This window comes from Sinocyclocheilus rhinocerous, unplaced genomic scaffold (assembly GCF_001515625.1).
Source record: "Sinocyclocheilus rhinocerous isolate Xijiao unplaced genomic scaffold, SAMN03320098_v1.1 scaffold95, whole genome shotgun sequence".
Taxonomy (NCBI): Eukaryota; Metazoa; Chordata; class Actinopteri; order Cypriniformes; family Cyprinidae; genus Sinocyclocheilus; species Sinocyclocheilus rhinocerous.
In genome coordinates this window covers 1,753,337-1,774,708 of record NW_015662004.1, presented here as the reverse complement: position 1 = coordinate 1,774,708, position 21,372 = coordinate 1,753,337, and the positions used below count along the sequence as shown (strand labels likewise).

At 35.1% G+C, this 21,372-nt stretch overlaps 1 protein-coding gene across 1 annotated transcript in view; it reads right to left on the bottom strand.

Moving 5' to 3' along the window:
• The window catches only part of LOC107727288 (short transient receptor potential channel 5-like), a 54,296-nt gene extending 33,137 nt beyond the window's left edge, over positions 1-21,159 (bottom strand). The window contains exons 1-3 of the mRNA XM_016537117.1: positions 21,049-21,159; positions 14,381-14,594; positions 162-555 (exon numbers count right to left, since the gene is read on the bottom strand). Coding sequence (XP_016392603.1) covers positions 162-548 — 387 coding nt within the window. The 5' untranslated portion in view covers positions 549-555; positions 14,381-14,594; positions 21,049-21,159. The remainder of the gene's footprint in view (positions 1-161; positions 556-14,380; positions 14,595-21,048) is intronic.
• Between the last annotated feature and the right edge of the window lie 213 nt (positions 21,160-21,372).

Sequence of the window (21,372 nt, the reverse complement as noted above, 5' to 3'; positions counted from 1 at the left end):
CTTTAGGGGATCTGTTAAAACTCAATGGGCTCAGAGGAGGCGAGAGAGACGCGGACTCCCGCTCTAACTTTACCTGCTGGTGTCGGTGTTGGACAATGTTTCTTTATAAAAACGAGTGATTTATACACTTTTTAATGTTATATTTTGTAATATTCACGCACCTGTTTCTCGCCACTTGGCTTCTTGTAGGATAGCAGTAACTCCACCGCTCCCACCACCTCCTTGCAGATGGCGTAGAGGAGTGCATCGCCCATGTGCACGCCATGACTCAACAGCAGCTCCATCACCTCTAGGTTCTCATTCTCAATAGCGATGAGGAGTGCGCTGCGGCCCAGGGGATCCAGACAGTTCACGTTGATGTTGTAATAGATCTCGGCCTCCTCAAGTGCCTGTTTAACTCCAGCATAGTCACCCTTCTCCACCGCCGTCAGGTAGGCTCTTTCCTTGGCAGACAGCTCAACCTCCGCCCTTACGATCTGCAGTGGGATGCGATCGCGGTACGGGGAGTTACTGGCTTTGTTGTAGTATAGCTGCGCCATAGGGTTCATGTGGACTCTGTGACATAAAATGACACAAGTCCAGACAAAGCTGTGCAGAGATTGAGCAAACAATCAGTTATGACATTTCTTTCCAAACTGACATGCCAAATCATAACAAATCCAGATGAAGGAGTGAGGCAAACACTTTTTACTAAAGTGAATATTTCAATTAAACCTTTTTAATGTTTCTCAGAATAAACCTATTTTTGAAAGCTACTTTCAGTATAGACACAAAGATTTGATTTTTTTTTAAAATAATTTCTACCATAAATGCTCTTAAAAAGATACAGCACATATTTTAACTACATGAAAAATTAAAAAAATTTAAATAACGTGAAATATCACTCTATTGTTTTGGCAGCAGAATAAATAGTTTAAAATTAAAACATTTATGAAACACATGTGGCAACTTGCTTCACCATGGTATTTATATATACAAATACATTTTATTGATGATCCTTGCCTTAAAAGGATAGTTTACTCAAAAATAAAATGTTGTCGTCATTTACTCACCCTCATGTCATTCCAAAAGACACAAAAGTCTCCCTTTCTTAAAAACTAATATCGCTACAACTCCTGCAACTTCTCCTACAACCTACGTTCTCTGATGAGTTTCACTGATGCTTCATGTAAGAGATGGTGGGATATATTTAGTTAAAAAAGTCTAAAATCAGAGCTGGGTAGCAACTGATTACATGTAATCTGGATTACATAATCAGATTCCAAAAATCAAGTACTTGTAATTAGAGTATATTACATTTTATAATGTTCATAATCATATTACAGTTACTTTTTTATTCATTACATGATTGCATTCACACAATGGCAGTAAATTATTCATAATTTATTGATTCTCCCTAATTCTTATTTTTTCTCTTTTACATTTTCCTTTCTAAAAATTCTACGGTGTCATACCATTTAGCTTTTACTATATTCACAATATAGAATGGCCATGTAAATGTCATGTAAATAATTTTACAATCCATGCTTCTGAATTTTTGGGAGAAAAGCATCTCTCAAGCTATTAGACCATGTATGAAGCAAAGAGATTCCCAAACATTTTTGTCAGCCAAACCACTTTGACATGAAATATTTACTTGAAATGTCTCTGAGGAAGCGAATATTTCAATAATTTAATAACACATTTGCATGTTTACAGTTCAGTGTTACATATTTAAATTAAATATTTCTATTTTTAGCGTTCAAGTGTTTAAATTATTTTTATTTTACATTTTTATGATTTAATTCATTATTAGCTTTTTATCAACTCACAAATCCACTGCAGTTCTTACATTAAGCCCAGTTTGGAATATTTTCTTTCTCTTTGCTTTTTTATATCCGTATTGTATGTTAAATGGTACGTTTAAAACAAGTTAGATTTAAAAAATAAAAATAAATAAAAAAATCTAAAAGTAATCTAAAAAGTAGTCAGAATACATTATAGCCAAACCACTTTGACATGAAATATTTACTTGAAATGTCTCTGAGGAAGCGAATATTTCAATAATTTAATAACACATTTGCATGTTTACAGTTCAGTGTTACATATTTAAATTAAATATTTCTATTTTTAGCGTTCAAGTGTTTAAATTATTTTTATTTTACATTTTTATGATTTAATTCATTATTAGCTTTTTATCAACTCACAAATCCACTGCAGTTCTTACATTAAGCCCAGTTTGGAACATTTTCTTTCTCTTTGCTTTTTTATATCAGTATTGTATGTTAAATGGTACGTTTAAAACAAGTTAGATTTTTAAAAAAAAAAATCTAAAAGTAATCTAAAAAGTAGTCAGAATACATTATCTAAAATGAGTAACCTAGATTATAATGTAATCTATAATCGGTAATGGACTACAGTTTGTAAGTAATCTACCCAGCTCTGTCTTAAATCGACCATTCAGACTGGCACTGATGGAGATCAAACCTCAGAACTAAAGTCTATGTTCTTCAGCTTTCTGAAGACGTGTATTAATCAGATGTTGAAATGCTTAATGATATCTACACTGTAAAATCTAATTAGTTGGGCTTACTTAAAAAAAGCATGCAAACCGATTGCCTTGAAAAAACTAAGTAAAGTGAAATAGGAATAGTATGTTGTACTGACAAATGCTTAGTTAGTATAGTTTACTTACACGAGAGTTCTAGTAACTAAAAAAGAACTGTAGGGGGTACTTGATCCTTTCATTTAGGTTTACTCATGACTTAGTATAGCTACTCACTGACTCCCAGAGTGCACTGCGGCATGAATAAATTATGCAGTTTCTTTGTTTTACAGCTGTTGATTTTATTTGCCAACTTTATTTGCTGTCTTGTGTCAGTAGTAGCAGAACAAAACTAGCAAATAAAATGGTTATTGTTACAATTAATGAAAATAAATTAAATTGAATTGTTACCATTGTTGTGATTCACGTGCTGAATGTTTAAGTCTGTGTATGACTTTAACACGTTACCCCACACTATTTAATGATTACATAAACCCAATCAAAAGCATCTCAAGGTATTTATGAAAAATCAAATATGAAAAAGTTCATTAACAAACACACACAAAAAAATACACTAATGCTTTAATTAAAAAATAGGTCATCTTCTAAAAGCAACCAATTTATTGCTTTCATTCCCTTGAAATCAAATAATTATGACTACATGATGCATTGCTGCATTAACAGGAAGATAGTTATAGCAACACAAACAAAGTTCCAAGTGCCCAATCAAAGAGAACGCTAATCACTATAATGGTGAGTTTAAAAAAAAACATTTTAGGAAAATCAACATCAGTTTATTTGAAGTTAGCTTATGTGATGATCTCTCAAATTAACTAATTAAATCTAAGTAAGGTAAACTATTGGATTTTACAGTGATCCATCCAGCATATATGTGCAGATGGTACACAGAATATTGTATATATATATATATATATATATATATATATATATCGTGCTATGTCCAGATGATCCACCAATGCCCTATCAATTGGAGCTCCCACCAAGGTGTCCAGGAGAGTCAGCTGGACAAGGGTGTCAAACTGTGATATGAAAACGATTTTTTCCCTCAATTTGTTCATGCTTGATTGAGCCCTGATTTCCAAGGAGAGCTATTCACTATAAGTGATTGAAACTTTCAGAAATATCAGTCTGAAGTGATCCTTCTAGACATCTGGGGTCAACATATTTAGTAAGAAAATGGATGGTTACAGGGGATGTTGTAATTTTTTTAGGCTTTTTATCCGTTTAGAATTACTTAAATTTAAGTCCTTTTAGCAGATATATTTTAGTCCATTTAGCAGCACTAAATGCTTCCTGAGTTGTTTTTTCTTTTAACTTGAAATGGTGTCTAAATAGATTGACAACAAGATGCATGCAGTTTAGTGCATATTTACATAGACCAACAGATTGAAAAAAAAATGTCCTGTGTGAACAGCCCCTATAATAAAATAAAGTAATGCAAATCATAGTTAATCATTACTTTTTATAATGATTAGTTCAATATTGTTATGTGTTACATTTAAAAGTAACATTTCCCAACAATGCTCAGCATGACACGTTTGGTGGAAAAAAAAAATCAGCATACAAGCTGTTGTTTAGAAGCATAGCAATACACAAATGGAACTTCTGCCTTTTCTGTGTGAAACATGAGAAAGAATCCATGTAGAGCCTCAGCCATGAAATCATGCAGTAATGAGGGTGATGGAAAGTTTAGAACAGCGACTGACGTCACATTATTTGTCTGTTGGGAATCATGTAGTTTAGAAAGAACAGAGGGCCAATGACAGATCCCTGGGGGACGCCCTGGGTAACAGTAGCAGCAGACTAACTGCCGCCTGTCATTGCGATAATTAGGAACTGAACCACATCAATGAAGGTGAGACCGGAATATAATTTGCTGATGTATTATTGATGTAAGTTTAAATTTTACTGTTTTTTTTAATCAACATTGATTCTAATGGGTGTCTATCCTTTGTTTTATAGGTGATATGTTATATGTCCATTTTAGTTTGACAGTTAATATTTAAGCTTTTTGAATAATACATTATGTTAAAAATAATTTTTGAATATGTAAGATTGCATACTTTTGAATATTTAGATTTGTTTTTTTTTATCTCCAAACTCAAAAGTCAAGATAGAATTATTTTCTCCACAGGTCTTAAGGCTTTTTTATTTCCAGGCCATCTCCCATTTTTATCAGGTGACTCTCTCTTCCATTTTCTTTCATGCATTGCCAGTATATTTGGTTTGACAAGTAAACATCTCTAAACATGATCACACCGCATTGCCAGTCTATAACACCCCTTCAATTTCTAGACATGGCAGGTAACAGATGCGTAAAATTATGTAAGCAACAGCCAAGATAGCTGGCTTGTGTTGCTTTGCTTCACCCTTTCTAGAGATACAAGGCTTTACTAAGCAATCCCTATTAACAAATGATTGATGCAATTGTGTTGTTGATAAATAGAGTCAAGTGTGTACACCAAGAAGAGCAATTAGCACCCTTGTCCACAGTTTAATGGTAAAACAATGTAAATTATCTCAATTTAAATGTTAAATAATGTATAAAAAAAAACTCTCAGATGACATGATGATGTAACATGAAGTAAACTGCACAAATGTAACATTAAATAATGTATAAATCTCTCAAATGACATTTAAAATAATGTAAAAAACTCTCAAATTACATGATGAAACATGAATTATACCTGAAAAAATTATGCATTAAATAATACAATCTCTCAAATGAAATTTAAAATAATTAAATTAAATGTAAAAATAACTAACCTCACAAATTAAATGTAAATACATGTAAAATTGCATATAAAATAATGTAATCCTCTCAAATGATATGTAAAACCTCACAAATAAAATGTAAATTCATGTAAAATCTCTCAAATTAAACATGAAAAATATAACCCTCACAAATCACATAAAATAATTCAAAACCTTGCCAATTAAAATGTAAAATATTTTAAAGGGCATCATTAATCCATAATTTCAAAGAGTTGTGATGGCCAATCTACAAGAAATTTGAATTGTTGGTCAATCACATAAAATTCCACTTTTAAGCTCAGACCTTTTTGCTCACTTGAACAAATATTAGCACTCTGAGTTTGTTGCAGTAATTCAGCCATCCTGGCATGAGGGTTTGTGGACCTCACCAAAAGCAAGACAGCTGCCCAGTTCTACTGTAATTCAGTCAATCCGAATATCATAAAATTTTATTTGATGCACTTTATACTCATGTCTGTGAGTATTTCATTATTTCATTATGTAAGAACAGAGGCTGAGTGTTTTTCCCGTTTGCTGTTGAACTTCACACCTCACTGCTTCATAAAAGCTGAAGAAGGCTTCCACAGGGAATTGACCCATGTTTTATTCAGTTTTTAAAACATTTTATTCATGTTTGTAGACCTGGACGGACACCTTCGTTTATTAGAGTGGTTTGACAGTGAATGTACACAGACCCACTGCTATCGTTAACATATCCGATCCGGCGATGCACAGCGCGATGTTGATGTATTTCCTCAGTTACCAGCACGGATCAGCTCCAGGCATGACAAAGCAGATATTGTCCTCTTTTGGAAGGCCAAACAAAGTAGTTTCGCTGTCACAACGAAACACACAGCGTCTTCAGGACATGGCCGCGGCGGCAACAGCGAGAATAAAAGTTACGCCTTCTTTCTTTGCGTGAACATTTGGGCGGCGTTATGCAAATCTTCCCACATTGTGACGTAGATATGTGGGGGCGTGTTAGAACGAGACGTTTTAGGTAGGCGTGGCTGAATCTTAACTTTTATAAAGAATATATCTTTGGATTTGAGACTTTAGTCTTTGCAACTTTACAGATCTTCTTTATGCACCAAGAGCTTGTAACACTCCAAAGAGAAAGGAAAAATCGAAATCGCATCATATGACCCCTTTAAACAAAAACTGTATCTCTGAGTTGCATAAAACATGAATCAAGATTCTTGTCATTTTAAAGGCCAATTTCCTTTTACAATGTTCCAGTGATGATTAGGCAATGTGTTTATTGATCAGCACCCTGGTTGTGTTCAGCTTATTATGGAGATAATCAAATGCACGAATGAAGATATGTTGCTGCCTATTATGGAAAGGTCACACACTAATATTGATGACTTTAAATGTTTTTCAATTAGATTTAAGTTTCTTGTTTAAGATTTCTATTAAATTTAACCATATTGTTTTCATTTCATTTGCTGAATCCTCCACAATCTAAAGTAAGTTTAATGAAACTAAATGTTCACTTACGGTCAACAGTAAGTTCAGTGTAAGTAACAATGTTTTTGTGAAAACAGAGAGCACTAACAATACTGTTTGTGTGTTTATAGAGGGAGTAAGAGATGGATGTTGTTTTTGTATGTTTCAACAACAGGAATTACTCATTTGAAACAAACAGCAAAAGCAGAAATCTCTGATGGACCGTACAGACCTCTGCCTCCAGCTATGAGCAGAAGCTGAGCTGTCTTTAAAAGATGAACTAGCCTAGCACTTAGGTTCTAACATTGTGATGGAATGGCAGAACTTGACAGAGAAGAGAGAGCTAGATAAGCATGTACAACGTCATACCCTCTGCAAGCTCAAAGAAACATCCCGGAACGACTGGATTCATTGGTTGTGTTCCATGAGCATCTGATGACATTTAATGTGAACATGCATATTTAAGTTCACACTGATCTCCCACAGCAGTTGTGGGCTTTCCTCTCTGTCTCGCTTCTTCCTAGTTTAATGCAGTGGATCGGTGCTTTAGAGATTAGAAATGTTAAGGTTTTTAGTTTCTACAGCACTCGGGTTTCCTCCACAGGCCTGAATCATATACTCCTGACAAGAGATCATTTTGGTTCAGATGTAGTGGGCACATAAGATGCTTTTTCAAATATCGATCTCAAAATACCAAGCTATGACAAGAATCATCATGGTCCACGAGAACCAGAAATGATCACTTTAATTAACTTATTTAATCAAGCTGGCTCTACAAGAGCAATCTTATTTACAAACATGGCTGGGAAGATGTTGAAGAAAAGGGATAAAAGATTTTTTAGAAAGAATTGGAAAGATATTGACTTTGAGTTACAGTGAGACACTTACAATTACAGTGAATGGGGCCAATTCATAAATGTTCAAATACTCACTGTTTCGACAGTAATGAGTAACATTTTCTGTGTAATGTTAAATCCAATTTTACAATTTCAAAGCCATGACAACACTATAAACATTAAAACCCTAAAATAACTGTAAAAATTATTTAAACAGCTTTACAGCTCAATAAATGAAGAATAAATAAGTGCTTTTATAAAATTATATCCTTCACATTTCTGCATTTTTACCACAAATGCTATTGTGCTAAACTTTTATCAAACCCATAATATGTCTTTAAGGGAAAAGCAGTGATTTAAAGAAAAAAAAATTTTGTTAGAACATGTCAAATAATGTTCTTTTTAGCAACATCATATGACCCCTTTAAGCATGTGAAAGCTTTTAGAGGCACAGGATTCAAAGCTTTTTGCACCTGATTCCAGTTATTGGGTGCAGGAGAGCATGCAAGTGAAAGAGAGCATATGAAAAATTCCTTCATATTAACACAGTACATTGGGCCATGTTTTTATAGACTTGGAGAGTATAACCATTTAAATGATGTAAAGAATGTTGTCCCTTTAAGAGCACATACAGAGTAGCTAATTGTAAATCTTATGCAATTCAATTGTTTGTCGTATAGATGTGGCTTAGATTGGGAAGAGTTATTGACATATACTGTAGTAGCTTAATTTTACTCTTTTCATGTGGTTTGATACTCATTTACACCGATTTTTTATGATAAGATATCTATGTGTAGCCCTTTTGTATGGTGCAAAAAGAAAGATTAGATGCAACTGAGCCATTTACTTTATTTGTAACATATTACTGTACAAATAACGTAATTGTCAGGCCAGCTAAATATGTAAATGTGTAATTTGCATAGCCTATAATGGAATGGGTAATGCTTTATTTTAAGGACCAATTCTCACTGTTAACTAGCATGCATATTACTAGCATATTGGCTGTTTATTAGTAGTTATAAAGCACTTACAAATGCTTTATTCTGCATGACCATATTTTAGATCCCATAATCATACCCAAACTTAGCAACTATCTTAGTAACTATTAATAAGCAGCAAATTAGGAGTTCATTGAGGCAAATGTCACAGTTAATAGTTAATATTGAGGATTGGACCTTAAAAGAAAGTGTGACCATGGAAGGTGTATTGCTGAGAATTTGAGGCATGTTACTGATATAGACTGAAAAAAAATGTGTTAAAGCTAAGACTGTTCTCGATATATGACAATCAGAAGTTAGATAACAAATGTTCTATTTTTATATAACTCTGTGAGAAAGTAGTTAGTGCACCATGACAGAGATCAGAACATCATGTATGGGATACCATAGGTATCAAGCTTTTTTTCCAGCACTTTTTGGATACATAGTACCATAGAGAGCATGAGGCCTACATGAGTTAGATTCTACCATATCACAACCTTTAAATAAGGGCTGCACAGTTAATAGTTTCCAAACCATGGCTATTTCAGCAGTAAAGTGAAGCTGATTGGAAATATGAGTGAGGGCTGCTGCAATGATAGAAGCAGAGATCTTGAGGAAAACTGGGCCAAGGCAATCACATCCAGCAGGTTTTTCAAAATTCTGCTCACAATTTTCCTTTAGAAGCTGGGACAAGCTAGGGAATGGAAAGGACAACTGGCAAACTTTGGAATGTGAGGTCCTTTGGGTGTCTTAATCAGTCGCAATGGTGATATGCAGTGAGTAACAAGGGACTCTATTTTTGGAATAGTTTCTATTACAAGAACATACAATGGGTCCAATGACAATGAAAATCGAAGGTACTGAATATGTGTATTAATAATGTCGATAATGAAATCGACAATGGGTAATTTAACGCAGATCTTGAAAATAAATAAAACTGAACAAGAACATTAAAAATGTGCATTCAGTGACAAAAATGTATTTTTAATAATGATTACATTTATATTAATTTGATAATGTACTTTTCCAATTTGCGAGTGCGAGGCAACGTCTGCAGAGAGAGAAAGAAAACATTTTAGTTGCCAGAATCTTATTGATCTGTGTTTGGTTAGGACACAGAGTACATCGGATGACCAGATGATTTGGACAATTCCTTCTTAGTATGCAAAGACATTCAAAGGCTGAATCTGTTGTTCGTTCAAATCATTTCTCTGTTTGCGTGAGCATCTCAACTGACCTCAAAGCTGACCTCATACGTAATTCCCCCGGAACTGCTTCCGTGTACAACAGTGAGCGCAAGCTAGATTCAAGTGATTATTACGTTTTGAATATGGATATTTTTCTTACAAAAACGCATCAATTCGGTACAGGAGGCCTTTGTTCATCCCCCGGTAGAAAGTCATATACACCTAGGATGACTTGAGGGTGAGTGAAACGCAGCCTAATTTTCATTTTTGACTGAACTAATCCTTTAATGAGACTATTGAATGAGCCCCTAACCCCAACCCAAATAGGTCTGTAATAGCTAAAACATTTCCTATACATCTCATTGGCAATAGCTTGTCTGATGTAGGATCCATTGGAGGTATGTGACCTGTTTGCAGAGCCAATCACCAAAGCTGTAAATACCATGTAATGCTTGTGATTCTGATTGGCCGATGGCACCATAAGAATGAACACAGTCACTTAGCCTTCACTAGTGACTATCCTGAGCTGTGACGACAACACAGACAGGACAACTAAGTCATTTTCATGCTTTTGAGCAATCCAAAAATTGTTTACTGGCAAACATCTTTATCAATATAATGAAATATTTGTGATTCATAAGTTGCTTCCAAAAATATTGCATCAGAATACAGAGCCACTTATAGAGAAAGATGCTTTTTGGCAGCAGAATTTGCATCTACTAGCAGCAGCAGCTAACTGGCCCATGCTAACCAGGCACACCTTAACCAACCTGGCACTTAATCCTACGTTATCCAGTTTCCTATTTCTAATATCCAATTGGTTAATAGTTTGTTGTTCCAGACTGCTAAAAATTTACAGTAAACAAGACAGAGTCAAGATAACTTTAGGTCAGAAAAAGATCATATTAGCATTAGCGCAAAACTGCACATTTCCAAATTAGCAGAGGCATATCTGTCCTGAAGTAATAAGACTCACCAGAGACTTCAGGTCCTGGTATACATAATTCATAGCATTGCACAGTTGAGCATGCAAGCCTTTCCAATAAATCCCAAAATATACATCAGTTTTCACGTAAACACTTGATGTATGCATATACAGGAATGCATAGCCTTTCAAAGTAACCTCAATTTGAAAGTGTACACAAACACCAACATTTGACACATGTGCTCTAGAAAGTTTTATCCTTGTCCAGTGTCTGCAGAAGTTATGACCAATAAAATATCTTTGCACTAGAGTTGCAGTATCTCTTAACCCACCCACACAAGTGCTCATCAACACTGTTGTCTGTTGTTGCATTTGTAGTAGTTTGTTTGTTGCTCTGTTTCCTCCATTTCTTTTTTCAGCTGTGAACAACAGCCCAGGCCCAGAGTATACTTCAGGAATACTTGTCAGGAATTGTGGGGCATGTAGAGAAAAGAAAGGAAGCCACAGTCACACAGACCGCATCAGGGTAGTCGGTATTAGGTAAAAGCGTCAGCTGGCCATAACAGTGAGTGTGTTTTTGAGACTGGAGCCCACACACAGAGCAGACATTCAGTTCGAAACGCTAATTAGGCACAGGCAGCTGTTTACTAGAGTGTGGGCTAGTAATTATGCAGTGCAGTTAGTAATTCCACGGCACAGAAATCCTTTTCCTCTCTCTCTGTGTCTCTCACTGTACTGATCGCTGTTAACTCTACAGAGCCCACCTGCGTCACAATCCCTCCACTGTTGTTTTTCACAGAGCATACGAGAGGGGCTTGGCAATGTAAAACCTGAACACCACTTTGTTAAAGTGACTCATAGTGACAAGATCCCAGTATACGGTCCTCACCACAGAACAGGGTCATTAGCCAGACTGGTTTTGAATGTACTGACATCAGGATGTAGTGAGGTGATGTCAGATGGCTGTTCTGTGATAAAACACAGAGACGTGCAATAGGATCATTTTGGGGCTTATATATTCCTAAGCTGACACTAATATGATCCCAGGAGGCATCACAGTACCATTATTTGTCATCAGTACCATTATCATCACAGTGCTATAAAATTACGTAGAGCTTTTTTTCACTAATGCGACTACAGTAAACACAAAGACAAGAGGAATGTATTCAGAATAGCATACAACCATGCTGTTTTTGTGGCATGCATGCAGTATGCATACTGTGCCTATTATGCAACTATGCTGTGTGAATGGGATACACACATGTGGAGTATTTGCATCTACCAGCAGCAGCTAACTTGCCCATGCTAACCAGGCACACCTTAACCAACCTGACACTTAATCCTACCCTTACCCCATTTCCTATTTCTAATATCCAATTGGTTAATAGTTTGTTGTTCCAGTGAAATTTACAGTAAACATGACAGACTCAAGACAACTTTAGGTCAGAAAAAGATCATATTAGCATTAGCGCAAAACTGCACATTAGCAGAGGCATATCTGTCCTGAAGTAACATACTGTGCCTATTATGCAACTATTCTGTGTGAATGGGATACACACACATGTGGCGTATACAGTGAAATACTGTATCCCATAATGCAATGTGCTCGATTCCACCTTTCATTTCCAGTGTGATGAATGAATGATTTGGTGACTTTTTTCAACATTTCTTTGTATGATCATATTGATCATGCTTGAATTAAAAAACATAAATTAACATAAATTAATGTTAACAGAACAGAACTACACTGTCATTTCACAACAATATGGGTAAATTTATTGCTACGGTTTCACATTTTGTATATAGTATACAGTACGTACTGTGCAGTATGCTGCACATTAATATTCCATTCTGAACATAGCAACAAATATTAATATTTGTTCATAGCTGTCCTTTGAATTCATATCGGTCAGGACAAAGTTTTGGGTGGACTGGGATACCATTTCAGTTTTTTTTTTCCTGGTAGGAATAATTTGCTTAATTTTAATGCACACTATTAAGCAACATGCATGCACTGTTAACACTAAAGAGCCAATTATCAAGCACACTTTTAGTGATAATTGAGCGTTTGACTCGCACCTTATTGCTGTGTTACAGTTTCACATTTGTGAGATATTCGTGGAAACATTTTGATATGGAGAACAGTGTATTACAGTACTCTTGGTGAAGAGTCAAATGAAACGAGCAGACAAAAAGAGTCTGTGTTCAGAAATGAACTGTAAAGATGCTGACCCACATGGTGTTACATAATGCATGAAAGCAACCTTGAAATTTCATGTTATTTGCACATAGGTTGATCTGAGCCTGAAACCTGAAAACAGAAGTCAAGTCCATTAAAGCACACCTGTGACCATCAGTGCAACATACAGTACCTGTAACCTACATACTGTATTACTGAACCATTTTCATCTCTTCTAGTATGCTCATGAACCATCATTTTTTTCAGTGCTGCTAAAATATCTAGATGATTTCCTCATCGGCCTTACTGGGCCATTGTCAGGAAACGCTGAAAAAAATCTGTGCCTGAAAATAGCTGTTGTTGTTTTCTCCGTTTTTAATAATTTCATTTCAGAATGTTGCTGTTGAACTTTTAATAATAAATAATACTTCTGAATAACAAACAAATGTTACAAATTATTATTATTTAAATAAATATATATATATATATATATATATATATATCATTTGAATTATTATTATTATTGAATTTTATTTATTTCATTTCTCTTTTAAAACATTACTGTTTTTTGCCAGCTCTATAACATTTAAAAGTCTGTAGATATTTTTTGTGGTATTTAAAAAATATTGTTTATTGAGCTTGACAAGGCCAGTACGAGAGAAAATGTGATAAAATACTGATCACCGACTTCAGGCTTACTTTTGTTTGATCCAGATCATTTTTAATGGGGAAAATGTTCAGTTTAACAGGACTGAACAAGCAATGAGGGAAAAAGACCAATTCCAAATTTTCTCAGAAACTGTATGAATCAAATTATGTTAGTGTCCTTGTTACACGTTTCATGTACTTACAATGGCAATACAGTAGATGGTAATACAGTATGCATAATTAAAAGCAACTTACCAAATACCAAACCAAGTATATGTTGTTAATTAATATTACTTATTTTGTGTAACTACACTGTAAAAAACGATGCCTTAAAATAAAGTGTAACCCAAAATTCTATTCAAATGTACTTTACATTTTAACCAATTTGTTATGAATGAGGACATGCAAAATGGCTGATATTCCCATGAAACATTTAAAAATTAATTTGTTTACATTTCTTTCGCAATTTACCCTTATTAGAGTTCAATCTGTTAAAGATTGCATCTAAGTTCAGTATCCTGTTAATTATATCAGTTGCAAGTCATAGGGACACATGGTACTGTTTCCTGAGGACAAGCCATGGAGCATCGCTGTGGGAGATTCATTAAAGTCTTAATAACCTGTTGACATTCACAAGCGACCGCCACGCTAAAATGTTTTTTTTTTTTTTTGACGTTGCTTAACAAATAATCTGAATGAGGATGTAATAGTCTTAGTAGTGTAAACCTTTCTAAAAATCATATATTAGCAAATACTTTTAATACGTATATTGTTTTTTCTCTCTCTACTGATCCCACTGCGCCTTCTGCAACAAATGCGTATACCTTTCCAAATGATTCCAAATGTTCTGCATGCAGAATTGGGAAAGTGCACTCACCCTGTGTCTTCCGGCTTACATGTTTCGTCTCTTCTGTTTTACAGGCGATTTTCAAGAAAATTCTGTCTCCAAGCCTGCCGGCAGGTCGTTTGCTCCGGTGGAGAATCATTGAGCGGTGTTAAGCCCACCTCAGGGAGTCCATTGATGGGTCACAGTGGAAAAGGCTCCGGTGTGTGGTTCCCAGCTGTTCCCTTTGATCCGGGTTCAGCCCACCCTGATAAACAGCAGGAGAGAGCTGGATTCAACCCCAGGTGAAAGGGTGGGAATAAAAACGAATCAATCCTGAACAAAAGAGCAAAATCATCTAAACCATTCCAGGTTTTCAGTGTCCCAACGTGTATTGCAGTCGTCCCTGTTGTTCACAGCCCCCTTATCGGTGGCGTGAGGGTACGGGGGCTTGGCATGCGCTTGCCTCGGTTGTCATGGTTGCCGGATGGAGTGTGGCGTCTCCTGTCCCTGCTCTACCTCTGTCTGTCTCTGTGCCGCTCTATTCTCTCTCCTGTTCTTTCCTTTCTTTTCCTTTTCCACCTCACCCTCCTCTCTGTGTCTCCATCCCTCCCTCCCTACCGCAGCATCCCCCAATTCCCCTTCTCCATTCTCTCTCCCTCCTCTCCGGCACCCAGGTTGTTTTTGTGCTTGTTGTCATCTCAAATCCTGTCTGTCTGTTCCTCATCTAAAAGAACTAGCAGCGCTGCTCTATTTCTCCCCTGACATTAGTGTGTTGTTTGAGGTTTCTCTCCTAAGCGTTTCCTCACTGGGAATGACAGGATGAGTACAGATGCTTGGCTGGCGGCAGCTCAGCCCGCTGGAGAAGCAGACAGGCATGCGATGCTGCGGTACGTTCACTCGCCGTTCTAAACACACAAATCATGATTGTGAGTATCAGTTTGTTACATTTCTCCATGGTCAGAGTAGTCTCAGCCTGAGAAAGCACACCCAAAGTTCATTCACTGGCCGTCTGAAGACAGATAACAATCGTTGGTTCAGCTGTTTTAAAGTCAGAGTGAAATTAAAACTCATTTATTTTTGACCTTATCCTCCTGAGACCCTGCATCCTCATATGAGGACATTATATTAACGTGAATTTCTCTGCGACTATACATGCCACAGTTTTAACATCTGGATGTCCTGTGCAGAGCACATTCAGGGCTTTTCAGAGATACCAAATGTTGGATGTTTCACCATGACCACTCCCTCTCCTTGGTCATCAAAAATGTCTGATATTAATTTAGTGACACTCTTATGGAAATATGATAATATTTTGTAATTATCATTTAAATCTGACTAATTTTTAAACTGTGTGTCATAAAACAACACCTCAGGAAAATGTTATGGGGTTTCAAATCAAAATATGACTTTCTGTTTCGAAACAGGACGTTGATTTCATACATGTCCTCATATGAAGCTGGAATGACTAAAAGCATGTTTATTACGCATTTTGGGAGACACAACAAATGAATAGGGAAAGAAAATATATTTCAATATTCCTATGAAATATTATATATTATTATGAAAATCTTGTCAATTATTACTCCCATTATTACACTTCTTTTTTCATTACATGTTGCCCCAAAAACACATTAATATGCCAATTAGATTTAGTTTATAGATATATTATATATATAATGAGAAAACCTGTTTATGGCCATTTTACACACATTTTGCATAAAGAAAAATGGTATATCAAATCATTCTGTTATAACATAGTTGAGAATCACCTTTATACAAAGTTTGGTAAAAAAAAAAATCGTGAAAACTAAAAATGTTTTGGTTATTTAAAAAAAATCAATTGTTTTTGCCTATGCATGTTCATTCATGTCTTTTTATTTTATTTTTTTTTAAGAAATTGAGTCCCGATGTCCTCAACCAAGGACGTAGCATAATTATGAATGAAATATCATTTTAATATATATTTTTTAAATTTTTTTTTAATGCTCTAAACAATGTAAAGACATGAAAAAATACTTATATTTTCCTAAAATGTTTTGCCGGGTCTTAAGAGGTTAAAATATTTGACCAAAATGTTGGTGAAATATGCCAGACTTCTCCAATCATTTTGTCCCCTCCACAATCAACAAGCTCACATTCATTTGTAAGAGCAACGACCACATTCCAAAATCCAAACAACAACCGATGGATTGAACCAAGTCCCCGTCCTGCATTTTTACTTTTTCAATAATCCGTTACACTTCGATATACATCACAATATGGAAGAAAAGATGTATCACTACTTCTAATTCACCATGGCTTTAAAGACATTTAGAGTTTTTGTTTGAGGCACTTACTAGCAACCAAACTAGATATTAATCATTGCAGTATCATATTTTTCAGATTTACACTAAATGTGATGAAATACTGATCACCGAATTAAGAAAAGCTTACTTTTGGTTGATCCAGTTTGATTCCGAATTTATTTCACAGTGTCCTTGTTTTAAATATTACATGTACTTACTACGGTAATAACAGTAAATTGTGCATAATTAAAAGCAATTGACCAATACCAAACCCTATAATAAGTGCATATTGTTAATTAATAATAATAATTATTATTGCAATAATTATTATGTTAATTTATAATGCTTAGGTCTTATTTGTGTAATTGCATTGTAATAATGACAAGTGTGTGTAACCCAAAATTCCATTCAGTGTACTTTAAATTCTGTTCAACCAATTTAAATCTAATGGTTATGAAAGAGGACATACAAACCAGCAGATATTCCCATGAAACATTTAAAAATAAAATAGTTTACAATTGTTTGCAGTTCATCCTAATTAGAGTTCAGTCTGTTATAGTTTGGCTATGTTTAGATTTACCATCTTAAATGGCACATAAAAGCTGGTACCTTAACATGTCAGTCAAACAGTCTCTTTCTGTTTTAGTGGACCTTTTTTGGCCACAATAAGCTGCAAACTGGACCAGATTAGATCTGTTTCAGTTGAATTCAATTCATTTGCAGACTATTTGGATATATATATATATATATATATATATAGTTATGCAATCTGGATGAGTCAGTGCTATTTTCTAAAAGGCTTCAGACTATGAATCCATCCAGTTGGAGGAAATCAAACATGTTTGATATTTTGAGCCGATTTTAGAACATATTGTTTTCATTTGTCACACATCTCCTAGCAGCAATGTGCATGTTTCTGTGTGATTTTGTTGTGATCAGAACGACTTGAAAGTCTGGTAGTGTGTGATCCTAGGTCATTTAGTACATGATACCCTGTTTTTCTCTGTAACTATGTCAAAGTCTGCAAGTGTATGATGCCTAGTGTTTAAAAAAATCTGGATCTGAACATCACTATTCTCATACATTTTGAATGAGTATTACAATTTTGTAGTTATAGTTATCATCCTTGGAGTGAACAGGCCTTTAGGAAAGAAAAATCACAAATGAGGTTTATTTAAAATATCAGTTCTTTCATAGAAAAGCAGTGTGATTAAAAGCATCTCAGCTAAGATTTTCTCCTGTGAAAAACAAAACAAAAACCTCAAGCATTTTTTGTCCAATTAATGCAGTCACAAATGAGCTGTGATGATTCATTAAAACTCTGCACACTTACACAAATGGTCTCATTTGTGTGTAATTGTACTGCTCCTAAAAAAAATTAAGAGGAAAAGTTGTTACTTAAATGAAAACAACAACAACAAAAAATCCCTTTGATGATTCCCATTCAGTCTGAACTGCATTTATGATTTAGCCGGATGGCTGCTGTAAGAGCCTGAGGTTTCGGTTAGATCAGCAGCACACTAATGGGTTCACCTGGATTAACAGTGCACCCCTAATAGTGAGACTTGCATAATGAACATTTCCGAATGAATTTCGTTCCTTTTATTGATACAGTGTAATTATGTAATGCTTCCAGTCCAGTTGTCTTATCAAACTTTTATTCAAGAAATCAGCAGCGGTGACCTCTTCACAGTTGCTAACCTCAGTGTTGTGATCCCTGGTGGGTTATTCATCATGTTTGCTGTGGGTTATGGTATGTATAATGTATTTCGACAGCAGTAACCAGTCCTTTACACACAATAATAACAGTGTTTACAAGATGATCTTAAATATTTGTTATGTTTTTGACAATCCCTTATGCTCAACAAGGATGCATTTGTTTAAAATTACAGTAAAACCAAATATAATTGCACTTTAAAGTAGCAGTTTTCTATTTGAAGATATTTTAAACTGTATTTTATTCCTGTGGTTTTTTTTCAGCATCACTACTCCAGTCTTCAGTGTCGCGTGATCCTTCAGAAATCATTCTAATATGCTGATTCGCTGCACAAGAAACATTTTTATTATTATCAATGTTGAAAACAGTTGTGCTGCCTATTTCTGTAGAAACTGTGATACGTTTTTTTGCCACTTCTGTTCAATTTAATGCATCCTTGCTGAATAAAAGTAAACAAAAAAAAATCTTACTAACCCCAAACGTTTAAATAGTAGTAGTGTATTGCAGTCTAATTAACAACCAGCAGTCATAAGTGAACATTGCACTTTACTCACTTTAGATTTCAGTTTAATTTTGCATTAGCATGCTGCTAAAAAACACCATTTAAATTGTATTGAATTATTGTGTTGATTTTAAGCTTTGAAAGTATAAATCAGACTTTGTCCTCCATTTTGGATGGACTTTTTTTTACATTATGCTGCATAATAGGATTTTCCTCTCCATGGAAAATACATGTTACGCTGTCTGAATTTGTTATCTCAGAAGGCAGTATAATTATACCTTCATGTGCTTTAAGCTACATGTACGCCGCTCACTAGATTTTGGAACTGAGCCACATATGTTGATTCATATAATTAACGGCTGAAAACAAGACATGATGTGCCATTGGGTCATTAAACTGATTTCCAATGTATTTGTTTAGTACTTTACACAATACAAATCTTGCTAAAGCAGCTTTACAAAAAAAAAGATTTAACGCCTAACAAACCCTCAGTGAAGAATCCAAAGCCGACTGTGGCAGGAAAAAATTCTGCCTACAACATAAGCTTACCTAAAACTTTACCACTATACTCTCTCGCTGCCATGCACATAACGATGGAGCAAAACAGTGAATTGAATACCAATGTCAAGTTTTAAATAGGAAAAATATAGAAACTCTTGGGTCATTTTTGAGCGAGATGCTAACGGTCTAATCAGATTCAATGATCTATGCTAAGCTAAGCTAAAAGTGCTACCGCCAGACCCGGAGATCGGCTGAATGGATTTGAAAACGGTAAAACTTTATTTTCAAAAATAGCGGAGTGTTCCTTTAAATAGCGAGAGATTACCTGTGAGAGGAAGAAGTAAAGATGCTATAGGCCATGTCCAGCTGTGACAGAGCTAGAATTCTGACACAGGCCACACATTGAAACAATCGGCTTAGTCTGTCACAGACATTTAGGAAATCTTTTGCTTTTGCAGCTGAGGACTTGTCGGATTGTGGAGAATCTGCCACCGCTGGCACAAAAACCTCAGCGCGTAGGAAAGACCATCAGAAGAAAAGGGACAGACAGAGAAAATGTGACAGTATGCTGGAACGCTTGACTATGGGAGCACAGTTTGTCTGCCAGAACGGTTTGTAAAAAAAAAATAATAATAAAATAAAAGTGGTCAAACTTAAGATCTTCAAAACAGTAGTAAGTTTTGGTTTTAAAGGAACAGTTCAACTAAACATAAAAAATCTGTAATTTACTCACACCTCATTTTGTTCCAGATTTTTTTCTATGTAAAACAAAAGATATTTTGAAAAATAAAACATGTCTTGGTTGTTTATAGACTCTGATGGCTTTCACTGCCATGACCTTTTATGCTATTTTCAAGAGAAAAAAAATACATTTTTGACTCTAAATGTGTCATGTGGAGTAACCATCAAGTAGAAAGTATCTTTTGTATCAGATTATTAAAAAAAAAAAAAAAAGTTTTTAAACATTTCATTACACCAAATACACAAAATAATGTTCTTTTTAGCAGCATCATATGACCCCTTTAATAAATATCAGTTTTGGGGAAGTTGCACCACATGACATTTCAAGAGACTTACTGACCTCAATACACAGTTATGAGTCTTATATGATAGCATTTGGTAGTGCCATTAATTTGAGTTTGTGTAATAAAAACAATGTAAAATGTGAAGCAGTTTTGTTAAAATATTATATTTATTTTCCATGAAATATTAAGGTAAGATTATGCCAAACTATGTAATACATTTTGTTAGTTTTTTACCCATACAATGGAGTTGTTCTGGAGCCCATTTACTTTCACTATATGGACAACAACATTCTTCAAAATGTTTATGTTGCACTGAAGAAAGAATGGATTAGAATGACGAGTGTGAGAAAACTATTCAAAGATTTTCATCTTTAGATGAACTCAACCTTTATAGATGGCTGCGATGGAATCTACATTCACATATGTACATTCCAAAACAGTGATTTTACCATGCTTGTCTCACACTCAGCCAGCTGTCATTAAGGCACCAGTTTGACATGTAACTGACGTACATACTGGCTCTCTCAGGTGGAACTGCTCCCCTTTACCTTACAGACAGCTATAAGAACAGAAATTACATATATAGAGACAAAAATATTCTGTTTTGGAAATCTGAACGACAGGTGCATCTGTCACAGAACTGCAGTTTTGACAGGAGGAAAAAATAATGACGGCATTTAACAAACCACCTGCTGGAATGGGCAACAGGAGCCTGTGGGGGTCATTAGAGCTGCGTTACGATTCACAGGTTCCTACACACTCGCTCTCCTCAGGGGACGTCTGTAGAAGTTCACTCCACTTGACACAATTCATTCATTTGAAATGCCCTGCAACCAAATCAAACAACTATTGAGCCATGGGATTTCAAGTGTGCTGACATAATATATTTGTGTAAATATATGCATATTTTTCAAATAAATGTTGTTCTTTTGAACTTTCTATTCATTAAAAACACATGGTTTAAAAATATTAAACAGTTCAACTGTTTTCAACATTGATAAAAATAAGAAAGG